Source organism: Nothobranchius furzeri, chromosome 12 (assembly GCF_043380555.1).
Source record: "Nothobranchius furzeri strain GRZ-AD chromosome 12, NfurGRZ-RIMD1, whole genome shotgun sequence".
Classification (NCBI taxonomy): domain Eukaryota; kingdom Metazoa; phylum Chordata; class Actinopteri; order Cyprinodontiformes; family Nothobranchiidae; genus Nothobranchius; species Nothobranchius furzeri.
Window position 1 is genome coordinate 15,184,713 of NC_091752.1, and position 25,253 is coordinate 15,209,965.

General features: G+C 41.6%; 2 protein-coding genes across 7 annotated transcripts; both read left to right on the forward strand.

The window, feature by feature from the left end:
• Positions 1-266: 266 nt before the first annotated feature.
• snx5 (sorting nexin 5) lies at positions 267-7,183 on the forward strand. 2 transcript variants are annotated; one of them, XM_015944159.3, is made up of 13 exons: positions 267-430; positions 1,960-2,064; positions 2,151-2,261; positions 2,396-2,517; positions 2,622-2,745; positions 3,009-3,104; positions 3,209-3,314; positions 3,398-3,473; positions 3,578-3,617; positions 3,689-3,775; positions 3,996-4,155; positions 4,255-4,340; positions 6,447-7,183. In XM_015944159.3, exons 1-13 carry the CDS (start codon positions 398-400, stop codon positions 6,495-6,497), a joined length of 1,197 nt encoding a protein of 398 aa, XP_015799645.1. In that variant the 5' UTR covers positions 267-397; the 3' UTR covers positions 6,498-7,183. The 2 variants fall into 2 exon arrangements, with proteins under 2 accessions (XP_015799645.1, XP_070398017.1); XM_070541916.1 differs by lacking the exon at positions 4,255-4,340.
• A 6,276-nt stretch (positions 7,184-13,459) lies between these two features.
• rrbp1a (ribosome binding protein 1a) lies at positions 13,460-25,031 on the forward strand. 5 transcript variants are annotated; one of them, XM_015944157.3, is made up of 28 exons: positions 13,460-13,579; positions 13,657-13,689; positions 15,364-16,358; positions 16,961-17,115; positions 17,198-17,320; positions 17,695-17,847; positions 18,016-18,134; positions 18,254-18,407; positions 19,147-19,285; positions 19,403-19,584; positions 19,665-19,702; positions 19,791-19,866; positions 19,941-19,978; positions 20,060-20,141; positions 20,236-20,273; positions 20,374-20,452; positions 20,534-20,623; positions 20,718-20,804; positions 20,915-21,004; positions 21,087-21,179; positions 21,282-21,332; positions 22,636-22,716; positions 22,847-22,930; positions 23,150-23,227; positions 23,755-23,838; positions 23,921-24,019; positions 24,366-24,509; positions 24,585-25,031. In XM_015944157.3, exons 3-28 carry the CDS (start codon positions 15,374-15,376, stop codon positions 24,621-24,623), a joined length of 3,381 nt encoding a protein of 1,126 aa, XP_015799643.3. In that variant the 5' UTR covers positions 13,460-13,579; positions 13,657-13,689; positions 15,364-15,373; the 3' UTR covers positions 24,624-25,031. The 5 variants fall into 5 exon arrangements, with proteins under 5 accessions (XP_015799643.3, XP_015799641.3, XP_015799639.3 ...); XM_015944155.3 differs by having other exon boundaries at positions 13,486-13,689; positions 19,668-19,702; XM_015944153.3 differs by having other exon boundaries at positions 13,487-13,689.
• Positions 25,032-25,253: the final 222 nt, after the last annotated feature.

Below are 25,253 nucleotides of genomic sequence, written 5' to 3' on the forward strand. Positions count from 1 at the left end.
AAACTACATTACCCAAAATTACCGTAATTCAATTGAAATATACCCTTGTTCTATTTACAAATCCAATTATGCCTGTTTGTTGTCGTCACTTTTATTTTGCTTTTTCCTCCCTTATGCTTTATTCGTCTTTAGTTTTGAAATCCAAACATTTTCATGAAGAAGTGACGCAGGGATGTGATATGAATGATTATGTGATCACCCAATCAGGGCGTTCGTCAAATCAGTTTTTAAGCAATCAGATCGTTGGAGGGTGGGTTCAAATTTTTATCATCTGGATGGGGGTGGGAAACAGTTTGACAGTTTGGTAGGTAGCTAGCCAGCAATCAAAAACTGCTTCCTGCATATTTTTATTTAGTTTGGCCTCCCTTTTTGCCATTTTGAGAATTTAAATCCCATCATGACATCTCTTGACGACAACAGTAAGGAAAAGGTAAGATATAACCACCTCTTGCCAAGTAAACTTAGCCTAAAATCAGCTCGTGGAACATAGATAGCTAACAAAACAGTTGCTTTTCGGTAAAGTTATTGGTTCTTGTCTGTTAGCCTGAGGCTAAAGCTACACCGATACATTATAGCGTTGTCAGTTAGCGGAGTGCAAGACAACATGTCTGCGACATAAAATATTTAACTCCGTGCATTTTTACGCATTGGCAGTGTTCGACAACGACACGTTTAAAGCAAATTATTTTACATCCAATAGTTTTTGCGTTAAAAACAGAAAAGTCGCACACTTTTTACCTTCGTACTCTTTTTAAACTACAGTTTATGTTCACTTCTTCGGGAACAGCTTAAGATAAATAATTTTACCATAATTGATGTGAGACGTATACAGAGTTTATTTATGGTGTTCCGTTTCCTGTAAATGAAGTGCATGGAGAGAAACCACCACCTTTAAAGTTTTCTTGATGTATTGATTACTCAATACTCAATAATGGTTATTTTAACCGAAACCCAAGAAGAAAACTTGGATGTGAACATCCAGTAGGGATCACACACACACGCGCGCGCGCGCGCGCGCATGTCCTAATTTCACCTGCGTTTGTTCTAACAGACCCAAAAAGGGTGTGGGCCTTGGATTTTGCAGCTTCCAGGATTTTTAATCAAACAATAATACCTGCTTCTAAATTTGTAGATGAACCCTAGCAGCTCTGCAGTGCTGTACATTTTTTTTCTTTTTTACCTCTCGTCATTCCTTAGAGTATTTTATTAAATAACGGGGATATTTGAGTCATTAATTTGATTTATTTGTATGTTTTTTGATAAAAGTTGAATGGAAGAGAGGGGAGATGGTTTAGGGATTGATGAATTAAGACCTCAAGTTAAGTATCCCCTTCGAAAAATTATTGAATTTTATGGCTTGGGAAAAAATGCCAGAATTTAAGAACTGATCGCGAGGTTTTATTGCTGAAACATTTGCTTATATTGTTATGTAGGGGTAATATAGACTCTTAAGTACCATAAATGTGGTTTGTGTAGATTTTAAGTCGTCCAGGGCATGATAATCTTAAAGGTTTAGCTAGAAACAACAGGACTTCTCTTGTTTTCCTTGTTGAATAGTCTTCAAGAAAACATGTTCAGTTCTGTGGTTTAGGTGCAATCTCATTCAGTATATTTATTGCAGCCCAAATAAAGCAATGGGTTTAAACGATCCTTTATTGTAATCCATATTGTATTATCTGCTGTGTGAACAATGATTCAGTTATTAGATGTGCCCAAAGTGTCATGTTAGTGCCAGGAAGTGGCAGCGCAGCGTTGAAATTTTTGAATATAGAATCAAACCATTAAAAAGCAAAGTAACTTTTGATTTTAGATGTAAAAATCAGAATGCTGACGAGATCCTGAACTTTTTGAAAGTTCTTGAAAGCTGCTTTAAAATCCAGGTGATAAACAGAAAGCATTTGCATCTTTGTCACGTGTGGCAACTGTTTTGGATTGAGCTCTGTTCTTTTGTTCCCTTAGTTGCGCTCTGTGTCTGTGGACTTGAACAACGACGCCTCCCTTGTCATTGACATTCCCGATGCACTCTGTGAAAGGGACATGGTTAAGTTTACTGTCCACACAAAGGTAAAAATAAAAACATGATTGGTCCTTAAGTTACAACATATCTCAAGTTCCTTCAAGGTTTCAAATCCTAAACTTTGTCTCCTCAGACTACTCTCAGCTCCTTCCAGAAGCCGGATTTCTCTGTTCCCAGGCAGCACGAAGACTTCATCTGGCTTCATGACACTCTGGTTGAAACTGAGGAGTACGCTGGTTTAATTGTGAGTAAAACCAATGGGATTCACGACTGGCATTATGCACAATCTCACCAATGTCATCAGTTTATTTTTGATATTGTTTTGACACGTTATGACCATAACCTCTGTATATTCACACCTTTCTTCCACATTTCTAGATCCCTCCAGCTCCCCCTAAGCCTGATTTTGAGAGCCCAAGAGAGAAGATGCACAAGCTGGGTGAAGGAGAGGCCTCTATGACGAAGGAGGAGTACGCTAAAATGAAGCAGGAGCTGGAGGCGTGCGTTTCTTAATCAAAACACATCAAATTGTATTGCATTACTCTTGTGTGACGTGTTGGGACTAAATGCTGCTTCCTTTTTTTCTTTTATTTTGCTTTTTTAGCGAATACCTGGCTGTGTTCAAGAAAACCGTTCAAGTGCATGAAGTCTTCTTGCAGAGATTGTCCTCTCATCCCGTTCTAAGCAAAGACAGGAACTTCCAGATTTTCTTAGAGTATGACCAGGATGTGAGTCTCTAATAATGCTGACTTCCCTTCCTGAGCAGTCAGTCGGACAGAGAGGAAGAAGAGTAGTAGAAGGCTTGTGACACATAGCTTACATCCTGCTGTGATCAGCAGTTGTGCTTATCTGTGCAGCCTTTGTCAGTCAGTGGCGCTGGCGTTTGCTAATCACTACTTTACTGCTTTATGTGCTGCATGCAGGCGGCAGTCTGAAATCTAAATCTACATTCTTGCAACTCTGTTTTTTTTCTCAAACTCTGCACCTTTAGCTCAGCGTGAGAAGAAAGAATGCCAAGGAAATGTTTGGTGGGTTCTTTAAGAACATGGTGAAGTCAGCAGACGAGGTTCTCATCTCGGGAATAAAGGTGGGGCGTCTGTTTAACATTTCTGCTTCCAGTATGCACAACGACACTGCAAATGTAATAAAGCCACCACTTCCTCATATGCGTGTTTTTGGTTTTCTCACTAGGAAGTTGATGACTTTTTTGAGCAGGAGAAAACATTTTTGCTGGACTACTTCAGCAAGATCAAAGATTCCACTGCCAAAGCAGAGAAAATGACCCGTTCACACAAAAGTAGGAGAGGATTTCTGAGTAAAAATGCTAATTTAGGATCAGTTTGTGAATTGAAAAATCAAAAATTTGAATTTCTGTTGCAGATATTGCAGATGATTACATTCACATTTCTGCCACTTTAAACGCCATCTGTGCTGAAGACAGTACAGCAAATAAGAAGTGAGTTTGATGTGTAGGTGTTGGGGTAGAAATAAGGGGGTTGTGTTTTATAATCAAGTTTATGAACATTTAGGTTTAAAGGTTTTCTTTTCTTTCCTCCTCAGGAGTTTGGAGAAGTTGTCAGACCTTTTCGAAAAGCTCAGAGTCGGTATATCCAAAGGTTGTTAGTGTGACCGATCGGAAGCTTCGCTTTTGACTTTTTAATGTTTCTACAGAAAGTGGAGGGAAGAGTAGCGTCGGACCAGGAGCTGAAACTCACAGAGCTGCTTAGATACTACATGAGGGACATCCAGGCTGCTAAGGTGAGGCATGTTTATTCTCATGCATGAGAGACGACAGCTCAGTATTAATTTCATAATTCTTCAACTGACTGAAATTACATGTGTCCTATTTACTGTACCTTCACATTAATGCTATTTTTGCCCCCCAAATACGAACATTTTTAAAGCTTTGTTTCGGTGCTGAGCTGCTTTTGCTCTTATTTTATTGATTTTGTAAAAACCAGTCATGCCCCTCTCTTAGGACCTTCTGTACCGACGAGCCCGCGCGTTAGCCAACTATGAAAACTCAAACAAGGCCTTGGATAAAGCTCGACTGAAGAGCAGAGACATTCCCCAGGCAGAGGAGCACCAGCAGCAGTGCCTGCAGAAATTTGACAGGCTCTCAGAATCTGCAAAGAAAGGTTTGTGGATTTGCGTTTAACAGATTTAGTCCTTCCTTATTTCTTTTTGGTTTATTCACTTTTCTTTTCTTTTTTTTTTCTTCTGCAACATTCTCATAGAACTGACCAGTTTCAAGGGCAGACGAGTCATGGCCTTCAAGAAGAACCTGGTAGAAATGGCAGAGCTTGAGATAAAACATGCCAAAGTGAGCCTGACTGCACACCCTATCAAACACACTGTCTAGATTTGAAACACAATAATCTTAAAGAGGACATATTATGACTTTTTAAAAGTTATAATAGGTCTATGGTTGATACAAAATTAGGGCCCGACTGATGTGTTTTTTTGGGACCGATACCGATATAAAACTTTTAACAAAGGCCGATAGCCGATATAATGGCTGATAAATCTCCCTCACAAAAAAAAGAAATAAAAACTTTTCTTAAGCTTAAACCCTTCATTCTCTGCCTTTTTGATGCAAACATATTTCTCTATTACACACCAAAGAACTGTCTCCATAACTCACTAGGGTTTCAAAGTAATGCAAATGAGATTTATTAAGCAGGTCTCAAAAACAACAGAACACACAAACTCAGTCACAGCATAAATCTAACATTCAAGTGTTTTCTTGTAAACGGTGGTTTCCACAAATACATTTTAAATTAAAGGAATATTCCACCGCTCAGTAAAACTGGGTCTTGTTAAGATTCCCCAGAGTTAGACAAGTCAGAAAATACATTTTATAACCAGCCCAATATGATCTGGCAGCAGTTGGTTTTCTTAGTTTAGCATAAAACAATGTAAGTGAATTCACACACGTTGTAGTGTTTTTTTATGTAGGTGAATGCAAGTCTTCCCTTCCATTGCTTTATGCTAAAACATCTGGTTACAAAATGTTTTTTCTGACTTAGCTAACTCTGGGGAATCTAACAACACACACAAGTTTAGGGACAGAAGATCCCTATAAGAATGTTAAAATAATAAAAATGCAGCAATAAATAAAACGTAATACTTGTGCTTTGTAACAAAGTAACACTCTGAGGAAGTTAACTTGGTGAACTTATTCACCCTGGACAGGAAATAACTGCACATAAGAAACATAATTAAGAATAAATTTAAAAAAAATTCCAAAACAATAATTTGTGTTCAAAGTTCAAAGGAGTGGGGCCATACATGAGTTCATAAAGCTGGCGCCATCTGCTGGATAGGTAGCGCAATATCGGCCGTATCGGATGTCTTTTTGGCCGATAGCCGATACTGTTAATGACTCCTATATCGGCCAGCCAATATCAGTCGGGCCCTATACAAAATATGTTTATGGAATTTAATCCCTCTCACAAAAAATAATTTCATCAGTTTTATTCTGGGCATTTTCAGTCCCTTCCAAAATGAGTCGTTTCAGGACTCTTGTCACTTTAAATGTTTGGGAAGCTCCTTTAATCAATTTATTTGTAGCGGTCTGTGGTAGGATTGAATGCCTTGCAAGCCGTACTTGGGGCAAAAAAAAAGCCCACAGTTTCTTGGATCAGCACGGAAAAGTCTTTGCTGCTGCCGACAGCGGGATTTGGAATCTCTTTTCCTGATAATTGGACATCTCGCCCTGATTGGATAATGGCAACGCTACTATACTACTGACTTGCAACGTTGATATCTCAAGCCTTCTAATGCTAACGTTAGCTTTTACTTCTTGGAATGTTGTCTGGTGATTTCTGGACACTAAACCAACAACAGTCTTCCTCGTCATGTGTCCATGAATGTTGTGTGACGTAGATCTGTCAGGCTTTTCTAATCCTAGAATTTCACTGTTCTATTTTCTATCGGAAGCTAATGCAGGAGATAGTTGTAGGAGACTATTTTCATGTTCTGCCAGCATGAAAAGCTCAGTGACGTTGTAATCACAAATCATTAAAATATGGTTTTTCAGAGTTCCACACCTTTAAGAGAATAAGCTGGAGCTGGCCACGCCCACCCTTCCTCTGATTGGCTGCTATAGAATGAGAAGCTCCTATATCCAGAGAGGGGCTCTGTCCTGAGTAGAGCAGCCACTGTTGCGCCTCCAGAAGCAGCTCTCTCTTGCACATGTTCAGTTCTAAATTCCCCGTTTGTGATGTCACAAACTTTTTTTGATGGCTTGTTTTAGACGCATAATTCCTAAAGCCAAACCCTAACAAAGCAGATGGACCTTTTTCACATTTGGAGTGTTTATAGAGGCAGTAGACCCCCACACGGCAGTACATAAGGATGCAAAAGTTGAGTTATGCATAATATGTTCCATTGAAAGTAAGCATAGATGTCTTCTGTCTCTTCCCAGAACAATATGGCGATGTTGCAAGGATGCATCGAACAGCTCAAGGGTTTCTGACCTGTTTTCAAGTATTAAAAATCTCACCATCACTAAGTGACCAAACATGGCAGATGGAAACCTAGCACCCTCGGGGCCGAACATCGACATGACTCTTGAGCGCCTGGGGCTGATGCTCTTTTCAAACCTCACTAAATAGAAAGTAAACATGAATGTTTACAAGACACTGAGTCCCTGTCCTCTGCATGGTGGTCCATCATTCTCCATCAACGGTCCAGCTCAATGCTGAATGTCTCCAGAGAATGTGGTTGTCTACATTAAGGTCTTCCCTTTAATATGTAGCACCAATAGATGTGACCTTCGTCAAATTTTCTTTCATTTCTATGCACTTATTGTTTTTATTTTTTTTTCTTGCCTTTTTTGATCACATTTCAGCCTCCATTCGGATTCTCCTTTGTTTAGATCACTTTGGGGGAAAAAATGTTTTTCTGTGTTCCTGTGAACACTTTATTGGTTGCCTTGTTTACTAATGAAGCACTTGCATAAGTAAACCTGGAAGACTTCCTGTGCTCTCAATCCTCAAGTCTGAATGTTTTGTACATGCAAAGCAGATTTACAGTAAACAAAAAACAAATGAACGACTGATCCTAATGCTTGTTCAAAAACACTTGCACTTCTTAATTAATCAGTCCTTTAATCTTAATTATTTTTCCTATTCCACAGTTCCCTGCTGTTTTCTGATATGTGCTATTTTGTTGGTCTCTTTCATTGAATCTGAATTTACCCAATCTTTATAAGAAATGTAGTTTATTTTGGAAACAAACAGAATATTCAAAAATGACCATAATCATGACCAAGCTCATTGGAGTGTTGTGCATTATACTTGTTTTGTCATAAATGGAATATATTTCTTAAAGTATCACAATTCTGTTTTTTTCATACTTTCCTACAAGACATTGGTTTGGTTTGTTTTTTACATTTGTAATACTAGCATTAAATAAACTCTACTTTCCCAAGTTTATTGTTTGGTATTCTGTTTTGCAACTCGTTCATTTATTTGGCTCTTTATTGCAAACAAGATTCCACCAGGGGGCGATATCAAGCCATTTAATTCAGTTCCCACGGAGTTTAATCGTGTAGCCTATTCAGACACAGCTGTGTGCATGCTTGTGTTAAATCTATTGACCACTGTGAATCCTGGAATGTGACAGCGTGGTGGTGCATTAGGTAAAACTTGAGGAAATGCCAAGAATCTCAAGGGGATTACCACCAAACTGCACACACTGCATATGAACATCCATAGAGTTTAGTCCTCCAGAATAAATATCTCTGAGAAGAGCATCTACTGAACCCGTACCAATTATTTCTTCTTTTACAGCAAAAAGTGAAACACCAATGGTTGAAGGTGCACTTGAGAAATTCCCCAGATGAAAGGTCTGACTAGCTGAGTTGTAACAGCCATGCACCGAGGCAGGATACGTGTCTGTGACAGATTTGTCAATAGTGATGACCCCACTTGTGCAGTCATAGTGACCTGTAGGGTCTGGTCTATTCTCCGATTGGATAAAACCACACACTGCAACCAATGAGCTTGTGACAAACAATCTGTGCAAACAGATTACTTTGCCAGCTGTGGTCTGAGCAAACAGTTTTTAAAGCGCAACATTAAAGAAATACTTCAGTGGTGGATCCAAAGAGCAAGGCCTGCCTTTGTAACGTACACGCTGAGCTGTCTGCTCCTTTTTTAACAAAAACAACCCAAAGGAGGCTATTTTACTTCACTGAGTCTTTTCATAATAATTTTATGTTTTTTTTTTTTTGGTATTTTGATTAAATTAAAGTCTTATTTTTTTCTTTGGTTATTCAAACTGATTAAGCAAAAGGGTTTGCATGCTTCAAAAATACATAATTTTCAAAAAAAATATTCAACATTGTCTTCTGATCTACATTGAGACAACAAGCCATCAGTTGTATAACTTATAAAGATGAGAGAGGTCTGTAATTGTAATCAAAGGTGGAATTTGACTGTGAGACAGAACGAAAAAAAAAGAAATCCAGGAAATCACATTGTGTGGTTTCTAAATTATTTTATAATGGTATAAAAACAAAAATTCAACCCAATATTTTGTAATGTAACTTTGGTTTGCAATGACAGAGGTCTAACTTTTCCTGTAGGTCTTCATCGGGTTTGTACACACTGTAGCTGGTAATTTTGGCTCATTCTTCCATGTAGATCTCCTCTAGACATGTTTCATCAGGGAGGTTGTTGCACCAAATCTCACAATAAATGTCCAAATTTAAACTTCCCTTAATAAAAATCTGTGGTCCTGTCCCCTTTGCAGAACCACCCCCCAAGCATAATGTTTCCACTCCCATGCTTCACAGTGGGTATGGTGTTCCTGGGATGCATCTCAGCATTCTTCCTCCTCCAAACATGGCGAGTGGCGTTTATACCATCGACATAAATATACTGGACATCTCCTTTCCATAGACTCCAATGTCACGTTTTTGAGGCCAAATGGGAGGTGGCCACCACCGCCATTTTGACTGTGTCACAGGTTCCGTCAAGCCCAGACAATTCCACAAAAGGGAAGAGAGGAGCAGCTGAGGGTGGGGCTGTAAGGCTGGGATCAACTGACGACACCCGGTCGAACTAGCTACAAGCTAACCATGATGCTAACCCTGGCTAACCCAAAGCTAACGCGGAGGTGGGAGCTAAGCTAACGGAGGTAGCAACCTAGCTACAACTGGAGTTAACTGTGCACAACACCAGAGCTTCTGAGTCAGAGATACGCCGGGCTGACCGCTGGGTAAAACTGGGTGGAACACAGAGGTCTCCGAGACCTCCACAAGCCGGCAGCCGCACAGCAGACAAGCGCCGCTGCGATCTGAGATGCGCAGAGGTGTCGCTGGGGAGAACCGGGTGGAAAGGTTTCCATCCCAGAGCTCCACAAGCCGGCAGCCCGCGCATCAAACAGAAGCCGCGATCAGACAGAGATGCGCCGAGCTGCCGGGAGACCCAGCCGTCAGCCCGGCGCATCAAACAGAAGCTGCGATCAGACAGAGATGCGCCGAGCTGCAGAGAGAAACAGCCGGCATTCCGCGCAGCAAACAGAAGCCGTGAAGCCAGGGGAGAACCGGGTGGAAAACCTCGGTCTCCCGAGAGCTCCACAAGCCGATAGTCGGAACCCAGCTTCACCAACATGTTATATTTCAACCCATTTTCTAAAGTGCAGCATTATGTTAAATGCACTGGGTTTTACCCTGTTACATTTAAATTTCATGTTTAAACAGTACATGTTAAAATCTAAGCTCAGCTCGGCAGTGACCTAAAATATATAAATATAATTTTACTTACCGAAAAAAAATGAAGTGGAGACTCCTTGGACGCTCTATTAGTGCAATTAATGCCACAGCAAGTAATTTTGTCCAACAATTGCACAAATAATATCCAAAAAAGAATACACAAACGCAGAGACTCAAAATGCCGGAGCAGTTTCCAAGCCAGACCGAGGCTCTACTGAGGCCTTTCCACGGAGCTAGCTCTGTGGTCACGTGTGTCGGATGTTCATTAATTATACAGAATTTTAGGCTTTTAATACACTTAAACAGAAGAGTGAGAAAAAAATTCTCCCCCCTCAGAGTTGTCATGAGTGTAAACTAGATCATTTAAACAAAAAACATGTTTTGGTACCAGGCTGTAAACATGTTTATTTCTGCTGTGAAAGTGGTATTTTTAACATGGGAGTCAATGAGGATTTGCTCGCTTCTGACACCAGCCCCCAGCGGATGAGGGTGGAACTGCAATTTTTGGTACTTCCGGGTATGACAAATTTTAGAGCTCCGTTGTGGGGGCTTGGTTTATACCAAAAGAGTTCTGTTTTGGTCTCATCTGAAATCTGCCTTAAAAGGTGAAGTTGTGGATACAAGGTTAGAAAATTCATAACTTGACTGTATCACCAACAAAAAAGATGTATAAATGCAGAGCAGTTTCACTCGAGTCATTGAATAAAAACCCTCCTTATGTTACCACTTTGGTTTGCTTCACGGTTAAGTGAGCTGCCTTGTCAGCCAACGCTGGCAGAGCCCGTGAGAGCACCTGACTCTTGTCCCACTGTTCTGCACAGGTCCACTCAAAAGTTACAATAAGTGCAGGCAGAAGCTCTGAAGCATGGCTTTAACATGATGCATGAAAGCCACCTCAGGAGCCTCTGCAATACACCTGCAGGGCTTGCGGACGTAACTGAGTCATCATGTGAACTTAAACTGGATGTGTTGCCTAAAAAGTTGCACAAAGAGGCTAAATGTAGTCACTTCAAAGATCCTCTGCACACAATCCAATCAACAGTTGGTGCTCCACAGCAAAGAACAATGACAGAAAAGCAAAAAGAAGGCTGGAGCACTCAAAGTGACAAAAAATGTTGTAGGTGCAAGCACAAAAACAAAGACTAATGTTTCGACACCCGCTGGTGTCTTCGTCAGAGTCCTGTCTCTGACAAAGACACCAGCAGTGTCAAAACTTTTGTTTTTGTGCTTGCACCTATTACATTTTTTGTCGATGAGTGCTCCAGCCTTTTGAGGCAAAATTTAGTCTTTTTCTGTTACCTTTTTCTTTTATAGTTTAAGTGAAAACAAACTCTAGCCATTAATGTCAGACCACAAAGAACTAAAAAGAGGTAAACATATTATAAAGAAAATGTTTTATCTTCTTTCATTTGACATGACTGCAAAAATTTATAAAGCTCAAGGGGCAAATGTGTGAGAATCAGTGAAATCTGTGAGGTCAGGCATCCTGTCCTAACAGTCACTTGTTTCTCTTTTTGCTGGACAACCAAACTATCCATGTAAATTATGCATAAGCACTTATAAAAAGAAAACATATATATGCTATAATATATATTATAAAAAAACTCTATAAAGACATTCAGCAAAACCATGATTTTCATAAAGTAAAAATTAAAAACATAATTTAATGACTTTTAAATTTTTACATCACCGTCCACAAGAAAACAATAGAGTTTTGCTTGTTGTTGTTTTTTTTTTTTTTGCCTTTTGTTCAATTTGGCAATACTAATATATATATATATATATAGGATGGTTTGCCAGGCTAGTAGGAAACTGGATTACCCAGAGACAACCCTTCACATGGGGACATTATGCAAACTCCATGCAGAAAGGCCACAGCTGGGTTATGAACCTTTGACCTTCTTGTTGAAAGGCAACAGTGCCACCAACCGCCCCACCAAGCTGCACCATGCAGACAAAGGGACTAGGATGCACTCTCTAGTTAATGCAGCGGTGTCCAAACATTTCATGATGAGGGACAAAATCTACAAGTAAAAACTCTTTGCAGGCCACAAAATGTGCATTTTAATTTATGTAAAAAATGCAAAAGTTAGCTTATGCTGAATTTTATTTCTTCAAAAATAAGTCCTGCATGGTTGAGATTTCCACATCCACAGTTTTGGTGAATTTTTTGGGTAAAGTTGCATCTGAACAAACAAGATATTTGGGGAAAAGGCCATATGATAAAAACATATTAGCTAAAACTAAACATTTCACATCAGAATCAACTATTTACACCAACTATCATGGGAAAGATCACAATTAGGGCTTGTTTTGCAACCACAGAAACTGGGTATCTTGCAGTGGTTTAGGCAACATCTAAACACTGAAACCTTCTATGGTCAAATGTGGTCAAATCTGTGCAACTTTTTGACTGCAACTGGGTCCTGGAACACGCTCACTAACAAAGCTACACAATATTTGGCTAAATAAGAGGAGTGTGTGGGTCCCTACGTGATTTGAATGTTTGATGATCTTAAATTATATCCTGTTAGCCAATGATAAAGGAGATGCAGTGCCTCTTTAAGACTTGACAGCAGCTTTGACTTTGTGGACAATGACATTTTGACCAAGCGTGATGAGAAATGGGTGGGATTAAAGAAAGCTGCTTCTGATGGGTTAGGTCATACCTTTGTAGAAGAAACTTCTCGGTAGGTTTGGGTGGTTTTCTGTCTTCAAGCGTGGACATTTGTTAAGGGGTACCACAGGGATCAATTCTTGGCCAACTCTTTTTTGCCCACGTCTCCCTCCCCTTTTTCCAAAAACACAAAGCTATTTTTTTTTTTTCATTTTTATGCAGACCATTGTCAGGTGTGCCTATAGGCAATGTTCTTCTGTGTCAATTCAGCCGTTATTGGATTGTCTTATTGGTTAAATCCTGGATGTTACACATTTATTTGTGTTTCAATGAAAATAAAAAGTGTGAAAGTGCTTTATAAAGTTGAAATGAACTGAAAATAAATGTTGCAGTATGATCTCTAAAACACCGTTAGCACAAACAAATGTTTGTAAAAGATTTCACAAAGAAAGTGCACAAAATCATCTTTTAAATCATTGTCTGTAAATATAGATTTATGTCCCATTGAGTCATGGGATGTAGTTGGTTTTTTGACCCACTGCTTCTGTTTCTCTCCAGAGAATGACCTGTTGACCTTTTTTTAAAAAACGTTGTTTTATTGTGTGCAAAAGTATTAAAAGAGTGCGCGCTTTTTTACTTTACAGTGTGAATAATAGTACAAAAAAGTGCTATTTTGTTTATAAAGTTTAATCATTTGCCCACAAAATGTAAATGTGAAAAGTGGGAAAATGCAAGAAAAGTGGTATTACATTTTTTAAATCAAAGGTATCTCATTTTTTACTACAATTTAAAGATGAAATTGGCCTTTTACTACATGTGAGTCATGACTGTGTGGCTATTTTGAAGCCCAGACTACAAAATGGTAAACCAAGTGTATAGTTTTGAAGACAAAACCTATTCAATCACTAGTAAATGTGATATTTCTTTTAACGTAATCAAAACTCAAGAAGATAGCCTCACGTTTTCTTAAACTATTAAGTCATTTTTGCTTAGAACAAATCACTTTTGTTTAACCAAGAAGCAAAACTTCTTGAAAGACTACAACTCCCAGGACATTCATTTCCTGTTTGAGCTGATTCCAGCCAATCACAAACGCCCTGATTTTATGGTAGCTCAAAGGGGCACGGGGCCAGCGCGTCTAGCCAGCTCGAAGTGCCACGACTTCACAGCGGAGCAGGGGATCCAGCGGAGTGAGGGGGAGACAAGTGAAAAAAATCAAGTTAGCTACTTAGTTGGATATAAAGGTAGCTTTGTACAGAAGTCTCCCATTTCTAACTCCAATCTTTTTGTCCTCAGTCATTTCCTTTTGAAGCGAGCAGACGTAGCGCAGTAAGTCTGGGATTCTTGGAATATTTTATTCATTGACTGTGCCGTTAGCTAGCTTAGAAAGCTATCAACTGCTAACCCTTGAAATAACAGTAAGACTAGCTTAAAGATGTTTAGAAACACTTTTGGGGGTTTCTCCCTTCGTTATTTAATAACTTACCGTTTTATTAAAGGTTTCTGTAGCGTGGTTCCATTGCGCAAACGCTTAAAAATGTTGGACATGAGCAACAATTAATTGATTCATATTGTTAGCTTTAAAGCTAGTTGCAAAGAAAAGATTTGGTAATTTTCAAATGTTTTTGATGCTCATATTATTTGTTTGTTGCATTTTATTAACCCGAAAGCCCTTTAAATCTTTGGCATCGGTACTTCATCCGATCCATTTCGTGTTAAACTGTGTTAAAGTTTATGAAAACACCTTCTGTGGTGGTGGTAAGTGCAAAAAGTGTGATTTATGTGGAAAAACTGCGCACATAATGTTTGGAACTGAGCTGAATACCAGCTGAAGACCATTTTAATTACCAATACCTCCACATGAGGAATTCATATGTCTACATTGTTTTATAAAAGCCTAATATTTGAGTTTGGAGTGCACCTATCTTGTAAACACACAAAGTTTAGTTTCACGTGAAGCCAGAAGATCCTTTTGAGTTAATTTTCTTGAAGTAGTCCTCAGTCTGGTCAGAGATGCATTGACGTGACGCCACAGATCAGGAGGCAGATCATTTTGCATATAAATCCTGCAGGGGCACTGCACTATATTTGCTCTAACACGCTGAAGAAGCTCTTCCTCTATGTCTGTTTTATTTTTACAGAAAGTTGTCTCCACGTTGAGCGTTTTAAATGTCTTCGTTACAGTGGCATTCCTGATTTGTACTATAAATAGTTGTAAAACCAGCGTTTTTGCTGGAATAAACTAAGATAAAGGTTTTAGTGTCTCTTAGTTAACATTTACCCCCAGGCTATGGTTTGATTTGTGATTGTTAAAAACCTCTTCAGTTTTTTTTACAAAGCAGGAAATTACCCAACTACCTGCAAACATTTGTACATTTTAGCTTTTTCTTGCCCCCTTCATCTCTTTTATTTTGCATTGTTAGGGTTTCTTTTGTTGCCTCAACCTGAGAAAGGTTGTTAAATCTTGTATTTGTCACAGTATTTCATTAAAACCCACCATCAAGAACATCAAGTTCCACATTGCAACCTTAGTTATTTAATCCTATGTTTTCATTGTAAAAAAAAACCTAAAGTTGCACCCTTTTGTAACATACCTGAGCTTAGTTTTAGTGCTTTAGCTCACAAAGCTCAGTGCTGCACGTCTCCGTCAGGTAGAGTATGAAGGGTGATCAGGGTAATTTATTTATGTCAGTAGAAAATAAACACTTGTATGATAATCAGGAGTTTTAGGTGTTAGTTCCATATGTGGCTGACAAGCTTCACTTGAAAACGTGGACTGTCTTTGGTTAAAATGTAGGAATAATGGCGACACCTTGAGGCTGTTTAAAAATTAAAAGTAAGTTTTAAAGCAGTAGTAGGAATTATTTTTTAATCTGCAGGTTAAGTTTGATAAACGACTGAAGAAAATTTTATTTAAAAGTTTTGTACAAACTTCCACAAACTTCATCTTGTAGAAACGTCCTGTCTTTAGTTGTCTGCTGAAATGTGTTTGTGTCATCTTAGATTTACTGAAATGGACATCTACGACCCCCAGACCCTTGGGATTGTGGTATTTGGTGGGTTCATGGTGATCTCTGCTGTTGGGATCGTCCTTGTCTCCACCTTCTCCATGAAGGAGACCTCTTATGAGGAGGCCCTGGCTAAACAGCGAAAGGAGTTGGGTAAGATGCAACCTGTCCGCACAGAGAAAAAGAAAAAGGATAAAGTTTCGGAGAAGAAGAGTCGTGGGAAGAAGAAAGAAGAAAAACCCAATGGAAGAATCCTGGAACAGGAGAAGGCTGAAGGAGCTGACTCTGAATCTGAGCCGCTCATTGAGCCTACCGCTGCTGCAGCTGAATCTGCTGCTCCAGCTCCCGAACCTGCCCCTGCTGTGGAGGTTAAGCCAGCTCCAGTGGCTGCAGAGACGCAGCCCAAAGCTGCAGCTGAACCTGTCTCTGTCCCAGAACCCTCACCTGTGCCCTCGCCTAAAGACAAGAAGAAAAAGAAGGTGGCAAAGGTCGAGCCAGCCTCCACCCAGCCAGCTCCAGTGGTGTCTCCTCCTGCATCAGTGAAGTCCCCTCCGGCTCCTCCCACAACACAAGCTCCTGTGTCTGCCCCGACCAAAGCAACCACCTCATCTTCTGCTCCGACCCCAGCAAAGCCGGCACCAACATCAGCTAAACCCACCTCTAATTTGGCCAAACCTGCTCCTGCTCCTGTTCCCACCCCCTCATCGGCAAAGTCTACCCCCGCCCAAGCTAAACCCACTGCTTCCTCTGCCCCTGCATCAGTCAAGCCCGCCTCTGCCACAACTAAATCTGCAATGTCAAGCAAGTCTGCTGCAGCACCAACCAAGTCTGCTCCAGCTCCATCCAAAGCTTCCCCAGTACTGGAGACTGTCACTAAAGATGTCCCAGTGATGGCCGTTCCTCCTGTGGGATCCCAGCAGGCTCCTGCTGCTGCTGCAGCCAAACCACAGGAGCCCAGGAAGAAGGCTTCAAAAAAGAAGATGGAGCCTGGTAAGCTGATATGTTAAGAAATGAACCATTTTTCTAGAATGTATATCCCAAATCAATTTAAATAAACTCGTAAAATTTGTTTTTCTTTTCTTATTGATAAATATTTCTAATAGAGCTGTCATTGCTGAACTTGTCTCTCTCCTTCAACACTGGCGACTATGCATAAATATGTGGTCTCAAAGTAAAGCAGAAACAACCCGTCAGTCCTGATGATCTTCCAGCTGTGCAGCCTTAGTACCAAGGCCAGTGGTGGGTAACGTCTGGCACCCAGCTCTGGAGGACGGAGCACACCAGCCTGTCCAAACACTGTTGGCCTGTTTGGTTAGCCCACAAAGCTTTTCAGTTCCTCTGACAATGAAGGAAGGAAGGGAGGGGTTGGCTTTCTCCGTTAACGGAGGCTCGTCTCTGCCTGGTGCCACAACGCTTCAGCGTTTCACCATCTGAAAGTGCCCAGTGCCCCGGCCACAAAGGGCAGATCTTAACGTGGTCCTTTTCCTAAAACATGAGTGTGATCAGCGCTAGATGATTATCTGAAGCATCCCGACGTTTGTTTTAATTATTAAAGCTTCTTTACTTTTTGATTTTTACGTTTGCTTCTGCAGCGGTTGTGGTGGACTCTGCCGACGCGCCACTCTACCTGCCCTATAAGGCTCTGGTTTCCACCATCACCAGCATGATGTTCAGTGAGGGAGAGGCTCACAGGCTAATCGAAATCCTGTCTGAGAAAGTCGGCATCATTCAGGATGCCTGGCACACGGTATGACATCGGTGATGGAGAGCGACCTGAACAGGAACAGCATCAGTTGTAGACATGCAGAAACATTTCTGTCTGATTTTAGGCCACTCAGAAAGGAGACCCAGTAGCCATGCTGAAGAAACAGCTGGAAGAGAAGGAGAAACAGCTGGCAGCGGACCAAGAGGATGCTTCAGCGGTGAAGAACCGCCTCCGAGAACTGACCAAGGTTAAATGTCATCTGTCTGCAGAGACGCTGGTAGCATTTGGATGAGTTGGTGATAAAGAACATGTTTGGTTTTAAATGGTCATTCTCAACCCGTTTTGTTTTTGGCCTGAGGGTGGCGCTAGAGGAGAGCATACAAGAACAACACTGCTCATTTCCTATTTTTAAGAACACTAAAGGTCAAAAATAGTTTTCCCTTTAGTTAGAACCACATCCTTGTCTTGAATCAGGTTCTGAATGATCACTGACACCAGAGACCAATTCTCCTCTAAACTTCTGTCTCGGACCGTATTATTGATGATGTTCCTTTGTAAAGTGGCTCTTTGGCTACAGAAGCATCTCGGTGAATGAATCTGACTGTAGTTTTCGTACATCAGGAGCTGTCTGCAGAGAAGTCCAAGGTTGCCAGTGTTGAGACGAGACTGAGTTCTCAGCTGAGCAAGCGGGAACAGGAAATGATTGCTCTGCAAGCCCGAATGCAGGCCAGTTACCAGGACCATGTAGCCCAGACCCAGAGGCTCAACGCAAAGGTGCTCCCCTTAATGACATCATACTTCATGCTTACGCTGCTGAATTTACTATAAGTGGAGAAACGGGTTATGTTACTGCTGAAATTCTTGTTGAATATCTCACACCGCCAACAGCACAATAAAAAAGTTGTTAAACATCGTTTTTTAATGTAAAAACTTGAAATGCAGATCGTGAGCCTGCAGGAGCAGCTGGAAAAAGGCCCCAACGCCCAACTCGCTCGTCTGCAGCAGGAGAACTCAATCCTTCGTGATGCTTTGAACCAAGCGACAAGTCAGGCTGAGAGCAAGTGAGTGAAACAGTCCTGTAACCCGTCAGTAGTGACTGACCGTAGCATAAAACTATAAAATCACCATTGTTGGCACTTTTAGTGAACTGTTTGTGAGTCTTGTCTTACTCTGCTCTCAGGCAAAATGCGGAGCTGGCCAAGCTGCGACAGGAATGTGCAAAGTTAACCAAGGAGCTTGGAGAGAAGACGGAAGGTCTGCTCGCCGATGGGATCATCAAGAAAGGGCTGGAGGCCAAGCTCTCTGCTGCTGAGAAGCAGCTCTCGCAGCTACAGGTTGGCCTGGCCTACGAGAGACGCATCTTTATTAGAAATTACACGAGATGGGTCAAGTTTCCACGCAGAAGCGCATTTATTCTGGCCCATTTAGTGCTTCCAAACTAGTGTCCTGCTTCAGCAGTCACTCAGTTATGGAGTATTTACCAAACGCAGACCTTTCCCACCTATTCCCGGACCTTCTCTTGTGGTGGGAAACATAATCACAACACAGTTCAGAACTGGGCTGTAATGAAGTCAAACAAGAACGCAGCTGCAGGGAAAATGTCTCCACAGCAGCTGGAGTGTGGGAGTGTGTCTGAGCGTCTGTGCACTGGAAATACAGGAAGAACTTGATGCCTTTTCTAACACAGTTTACGGAAAGTAATTTATTAGTCATTTGGAGAAATTAGTCAGCACTTCTAAGAGTTCACTTTGTATTAATATGAACTTAAATCCTACACAACATTTAAGGTTTTTGAAAATGTGAGAGAATGTTGCAGTAGTTGAAGCTTTTGTGCTTCGAGTCCTGGGAAGTGGTTTATTCCACCTTGTTTCAGATCACTTCCTGCTAAACCCCTCAATCAAAAGTAACTGCTGAGTGTGGTTGTAAACCTCTCGGTTATGCAAATTGTATCCAAATTTATTCCGAGTGCCTCGTTTGTAAGTTTATTGGTTGAATAGTTGATGTTTTTAAATTTCAGTGAAATAACTCTGTGAATCTTTGCTGTCATCCCTTTTTTAAAATGAAAATTCCCAGACCAGCCGGGCAGAAAGCGAGCAGTCGTTCCAGAAGCGACTGGAGGAGGTCAGCGAGGAGCTCAGAGCATCTCAGAGTAGAAACAAAAGCCTGCAAGCCACTTTGGAGAAGACCCAGCAGGACAGCAGCTCACTCTCAGGTTAGGAAAAAGGGGAACGGGGTCTTCGTGGTGATCAGGTCTCAAAGCCAGAACTTAATTTGCAGTGAGTGAAGGTGAACAATGTGTGATGAAAATGGTTTTTTATTGTCTTTTCAGCATATCAAGCCCGTGTAGAGCGACTGGAAGCTGACAACGGAGAGAGTTCTGCTCGGGTTGATGCCCTCACGGCTCAGCTGGAGGAGACGCGGGCCGAGAAAACCCGCCTGGAAGAGAAAGTAGCTTCCATCAACTCGCTGCTGGAGGCCAATCAAAGCAAACAGGAGCAGGAAAACAAACAGGTAGAACATTATTCTTATTTTTAAACTCTATTAGAAAGTTAAGCACAGAGGTACCTCTCATGTGATGTTTCCTGATTCAGCAGGTGAACGCAGCAGAAGTAGAGCAGCTGAAGCTCTGGCAAGTGTCTGACTTACACTTCCTCATTGTTCTTTTAGCAGTAGCAGATCTAAACTTATTTAAATGAGACACTTTTCACTTTTTGCAGCCTTCAGGACAAAGATGGCCAAGTGGTTTCACTCCAAGAGGAGCTGATGCAGCTGCAGACGAAGCATAAAGCTGCGGTAAGTGTTGAGAGCTTCGATTTTAGTAAAGTTGCTGTTAAATAAAATCACGATCCGAATGTTTGTTCCAACAGGAGAGCACCATCACGGAACTGGAGCAGAGGCACGAGAGGTAAGGCGCTGTTGATCATCTCTGTGGGAAACGTACTCGTCTTTTTGAATGTTTCAGTAATGTTTAAACTGTTTTCTGCAGCGAGGACACGAGCCTCGTCGCCTCTCTTCAGCATGAACTCAAACACCTCAAAGAGGAGATGGTGCAACTTAAAAACACATCAGTAAGAGGGCACATTCTGCACTCATTTGTCATTTTTACTTTTAGGGAGTAGAAATGGTTTTTAATGGAATATTTACATGTTATTTCTGTTTAAGCAGTTGGACAGCTCTGCAGAGTTGGCACTACAAAACAGGTGATAGACTTTTGTCGGCTCGTTAGGCTTTATTTAAACGGACAGGAGATAAACGAGTCGTGCATGTGTCTTCATATCTGTTCACTTTGCTTTTTATCAGTCTGGCTGAGAGGGATGCTCTTGTTGCATCACTACAAACGGAGCTGAAGGAGGCAAAGGAAAAAGTGGCCAGTCATGCTGTAAAGTTGCATTTTTCTTAAATCAGCTAATGAAACTCTGTTCATGTGTGTTTCACGCAAAGTCCCTTTTGGTTCAAACAGAATGAGACAAAACAACTGGCAGCTTTCCAGACCCAAACCAAAGAGACTCTCCAGCTGCTGTTCCCACAGATCCCAGTAGAGACGCAGCAGGTAAGGGAAGCTTTCAGTCGTCTCCTGTTTTGATGATCTTTGGTAATTCCGTTCAAAAACAATTGATCTGCATCTGTTTGTTTTCCTCACTCAGTCCAACTGGTTACAAGTGTTTACACAGAAAGCTCAGGAGTCCCTCGGCCAGCTGAGTCAACAGCCTCAGTCAAGCACGCAGCTGTCGGTCAGCTTCTTTCTTTCGTTGTTTTTTTTTTTTTTTTAAGTTCTTACAAGTTTGATGAATGGTCCAGATGGCAGGGAAACACATGTTTGAATGTGTTTGGTTTGTTTCAGGAGTTGCTGGAGAAACTGAAGGAAGCCGAGGAGAGCCACGGCTCCCTGCAGGCCGAGTGTGAACAGTACAGGACTGTTTTAGCTGAAACTGTAAGCAGCTGAAGTCATGTTGAGATGGACTCTAGAGATGATCCTGACCACAAGGACACCTCTGTTTTTCTTTCATCCTTAGGAAGGAATGCTGAAACATCTGCAGAAGAGCGTGGAGGAGGAGGAGCTGGTATGGAAGTCAAAGATGGCAAACTCCGAAGAACAGTTAAAGGAGGCAAGTTAAAGTTTTAGTCACAGGAACTGAGGATCGTTTGGTTTGGTGTGTGTGTTTTTTTTTTTAATAAAATCTAACCATCGTCTCCCGTCTCACGGCCAGGCCTTGCAGAAAGTTAGCTACCTGGAATCGGACACCCGAAGTGTGGCACAGGTGGGTTTCCTCTGGTTAAGGCAGGGGTCGGCAACCCTCGACTCTGGAGCCGCATGCGGCTCTTCCATCCATCTGATGCGGCTCTCTGTGCTTGTAAAATGAATGGATATTTAAATAAAATGCTTTATATTTTACTGCATTAATTTTACATCTGTATGCCAATTCTAAATGTAAAGATTGTCTGCGTAAACCTGAACAGTAAGACCGGGTTGATGGGTCACGCTTGTGCGTAATCATAGGCGCTTTCTGAGCTGAAGAGGATGTCAGATTCTGGGATTCTCCTCAGACAGCTCATGGATGTGTCGCCACATTGGAGACAGGAACAAGCGCTATTCAGCCAAAGTTTCATAAACAGGGAACATTTTCTAAGTGACAAGTGTCTCTGAGAGACCGGGTTTGAGAAACAGTCGCTTCAGTCGGAGGAATCTTCCTGCATGCGCTCTGGTTCTGCGACGCCCCTCTCCACATCTTGAGCTCGCTGTGCACCTTATGTAGTACACGCTGACAGCGAGCTGCGCTGAGCAGTGTCCAGCTCAGATGTTCAGATGGAAATCTTTTCTTGAGTGATTTAGCTACATCTGTGATGTGCAAAACGAATAAATTGTCAGTTCGTCTGCATGCGTCGGGGTAATTCTTTCTATTCTTTCTCCGTCAAAATAAACGGTCAAATACGGGAAATGTCCGGTCAACACAAGCCCTGCTTTTAACTGTTCTGTATTCTTGTGAAAATTGTTGGAAAGAGATCAAATTAAACTTGATTAACACCAGAGCCAGGAGCACTGCGCCGTTATCTCCGTCACTGTAAATGAGGGAAAAACAAAATGATCGGGTCCTTTTCTGACCTTCCCCACCTACAAAGTTAAATTACAACAATCAAACGTGACAGAGCCTGGTTTTGTATTCTGAACAGTCTAAACATGTTTTAAAAAGAAACGTATGACAAAAGTGGCACCTGCTCAGTAAAACCACCAACAGGGTGAAAAATATCAAAATATTGTAGGCAGAGACGGGCTTCTGGATCCATTTTATATAAATCGTTTTATCGTCTTATGAAAGAGAACTTTGACGTACACGAGCGACCGGTACTGGCTGCTGTCACCTGTTGTGATTGGTTAAAGCAGCTCTCTGCTGTCTGAGGGTAGGCCCCGCCCACAACGCCGCGGCTGCTGTGGCTCCCAGTGTTTTCTTTACTGTGGGAAACGGGTAATAATGGCTCTTTGATGGGAACAGGTTGCCGACCCCTGGGTTAAGGGAACTCTTTCTGCATCGTGGTGTTAACATGTTTTTACTCTGGTCCCTGAAGCTGAAGGAGCAGATGATGCTTCTGGAGGCCCAGCTGGAGAAGCAGACGGACAACCTGGTGACCTCGGAGGAGGTGGAGCTGGTAAACATGTTCACTCATGTTCACGTTTTAGAAGGAAAAATTCAAAGGATTTTCACATATTTCAAAGCACTGACCTGTTTGTTTAAATTACAATAATTCATAACTAACATCTGTTCGTCTCTGTGTTCAGCTGAACCTGCAGCTGTCGGAGCGTCAGAGCCAGCTGGACTTAGCCCAGAAGGAGGTCCAGGCCCACAAGGAGGAGCTTCAAAAGGTGAGGGTTTTTAAAAAAAAAAAAATTTTGTGACCATGCTTCTGATCCTGTCCTTCAGGCTCTAATTCAAATACCAGAGTGAAGTTTGGTGGATGGGGTGCTATTAATGGAACACCTTGCGAAAATCCCTGTTTTACATTCATGAGACGTCAGTGACGTCAAAGCAATGCAGGTTTGTCAGGTGGCCTTCACGTGACTAGCGACGACTTCCTGTTTCAGGTCAGAGAGCAGCTGGGTGAGGTGATGAAGCGGACTCGGGGAGAGCAGAACGGCCCGGCTGAGGCCGAACCCAGTCAGGTCAGGGTGCGAGGATCACAGGGGCACCCGTTACTTCCTGTCAGAAAGTACCAGATGGCGACTGGAACAGCACTTCAGATTCTGTTATAACAACAAAAACACATTTTTGACTCTAAAGCACATTCTGAATAAATCCATGTCCTAACAGAAGGACTTGGTCACTAAAAATAAAACATGACTAATTATTTTAAAGCTGTTTTCCCAGTTTGTCCAGTACTCATCTGACAGTAGCTCTTTATGCTAACCACTGTTTGCGTCGTCTGAGTCAACCTAACATTCCTCATGGCCTTTTCCAAAACATATCTGCATGCTCACCTCTTTATTTTAGAGGATCTGGCAATGTGATTAACAGCGTAGGAAGTAGGTGTCTGACTTCCACCCAAAACGTGAGAAAAAAACTAACTTGTTGTGCAGGTCGATCAGCTTTGGTGTGTATGGGTGTATGCACTTGTAACTTGAGTCCTGAATGCCTGAATGTTTGTGCTTGCAATTACCGCATGTGTGTGTGTGTGTGTGTGTGTTTACAGGTCCAGAACGAGTTGAGTCAGAGAACAGAGAAGCTGCAGGAGGAGGCAACTCGGAGGCAGCAGCTCTCAGAGGAGTTTGAGCAGGTATCGAGACTTTATTGTTAGACTTTAGTGTCACTTCTTATTTTTTCTGAGAATGACGTTACAAGTGCACTTTATTTTTCAGGCCCAGAAGACTGTATCAGAACTTCAAGCCCAGCTGGATCTCCTAAAGGTTTCTGCAGAGTCGCCACAATCTGACACCGAAGATGTAGCTCAGCTTAAGGTGTGTTGGGACCTGCTGCGGGCATGAATCATTCGAAACAAGTTGGAATAAATCAGTCAGAATTTAAACATGAGGGAGTAACATTTTTATTTTTGATCATCACAAATATTTATCCTTTAGAAAGGGTCAAGACACTGTTGCTATTTCAGTTAAATACTAAGAGATCTAATGGTTACCAAAAATAAAACAAGATTTTTTCCCCCCAATTTTGTAAAAATCTATTCAAATATTGCAGATTTTGGTTTTTCCAGTCATATGATGTAGTCACTAAATTGTGCTGGAGAAGCAAGCTGGGAGTCTCGTTTAAAACCTCCCCACGTTTTGTCTGAATCTGCTGCTGGAGCAGGAATGCCTTGAGAAGGAGAAGCAGCTTTCCAAAGATCTGGGCCAAGCGGCCACCAAGCTCCAGCAGCTTCTGAAGGCCACCCAGGAACAGCTGACCAAAGAGAGAGAGACTGTGAGAACACTACAGGAGCACCTGGAGCTCAAGGTGGGACGCTGCATACGCTAACCGCAACATTTGAACCTCTCCTGTCACTAACCTTTACCCCGTTTATCTTTAAAGGGGGAGTACGTGGAGCTGAAGGAAGGGACGTCCGTCTGAAAGTGGAGGACACTACAAATAAAAACTGCCAAATATGCCTTATGATAATTATGCATTCCAGAAAAATGTTCTTGTACTGTAGTTTTGCATTTGTTGCAACTTTAGGGATCAAATATTTGTGTAATGGACATTTCAACCGTTCGAGAGAATCATGCTGCAAACTTTATGAAACCCACATTCCATCATTGATTCTGACCATGTCAGAACCCGTTTATCCCCCTTTGCCTTATGACCCAAACATCTCCCCATAGTTCAGTGTTAAAAGGGAAAGAGCATGCACGTCAGACGTGCACCAACCTGTGCAATTACTTTGTATGTCTTTTCTATGTGGTTGAATGATGGAGTACGTGTAGCTGGCTGACAACATGAAACTTGTATGAATGAATAAACTACAGTGTAGCACTAAAAGTGGTGTGTTTACTGTCAGGTTAAGGTACCAAGCAGCACGAGTTAATATTTGCACAGTTTAAGGTGTGGTTACACGTGGAGCACATCCTCAAGACCTGCTAGAAGTGGGAGTTGACTCAAAGCTATTGCACCGCTATTAGAAGTTACACATCCTGCCTGTGTACTCAGTCTGTTCCTAACAGGAAGTGTTGCTACATTTATAGAGTAAAATTGAAGGTTGCA

Excerpts from the sequence above, each read along its gene's own strand:
- snx5 (XM_015944159.3), top strand. The coding sequence starts at position 398 with ATGACATCTCTTGACGACAACAGTAAGGAAAAG. Across the intron at positions 2,518-2,621 it reads ATGAAGCAGGAGCTGGAGGC|CGAATACCTGGCTGTGTTCA; the intron begins GTGCGTTTCTTA and ends TTGCTTTTTTAG. Across the intron at positions 4,156-4,254 it reads CTCAGAATCTGCAAAGAAAG|AACTGACCAGTTTCAAGGGC; the intron begins GTTTGTGGATTT and ends ACATTCTCATAG.
- rrbp1a (XM_015944157.3), top strand. The coding sequence starts at position 15,374 with ATGGACATCTACGACCCCCAGACCCTTGGGATTGTGGTATTTGGTGGG. Across the intron at positions 19,979-20,059 it reads CTGGAGCAGAGGCACGAGAG|CGAGGACACGAGCCTCGTCG; the intron begins GTAAGGCGCTGT and ends TGTTTTCTGCAG. Across the intron at positions 21,333-22,635 it reads ACACCCGAAGTGTGGCACAG|CTGAAGGAGCAGATGATGCT; the intron begins GTGGGTTTCCTC and ends TGGTCCCTGAAG.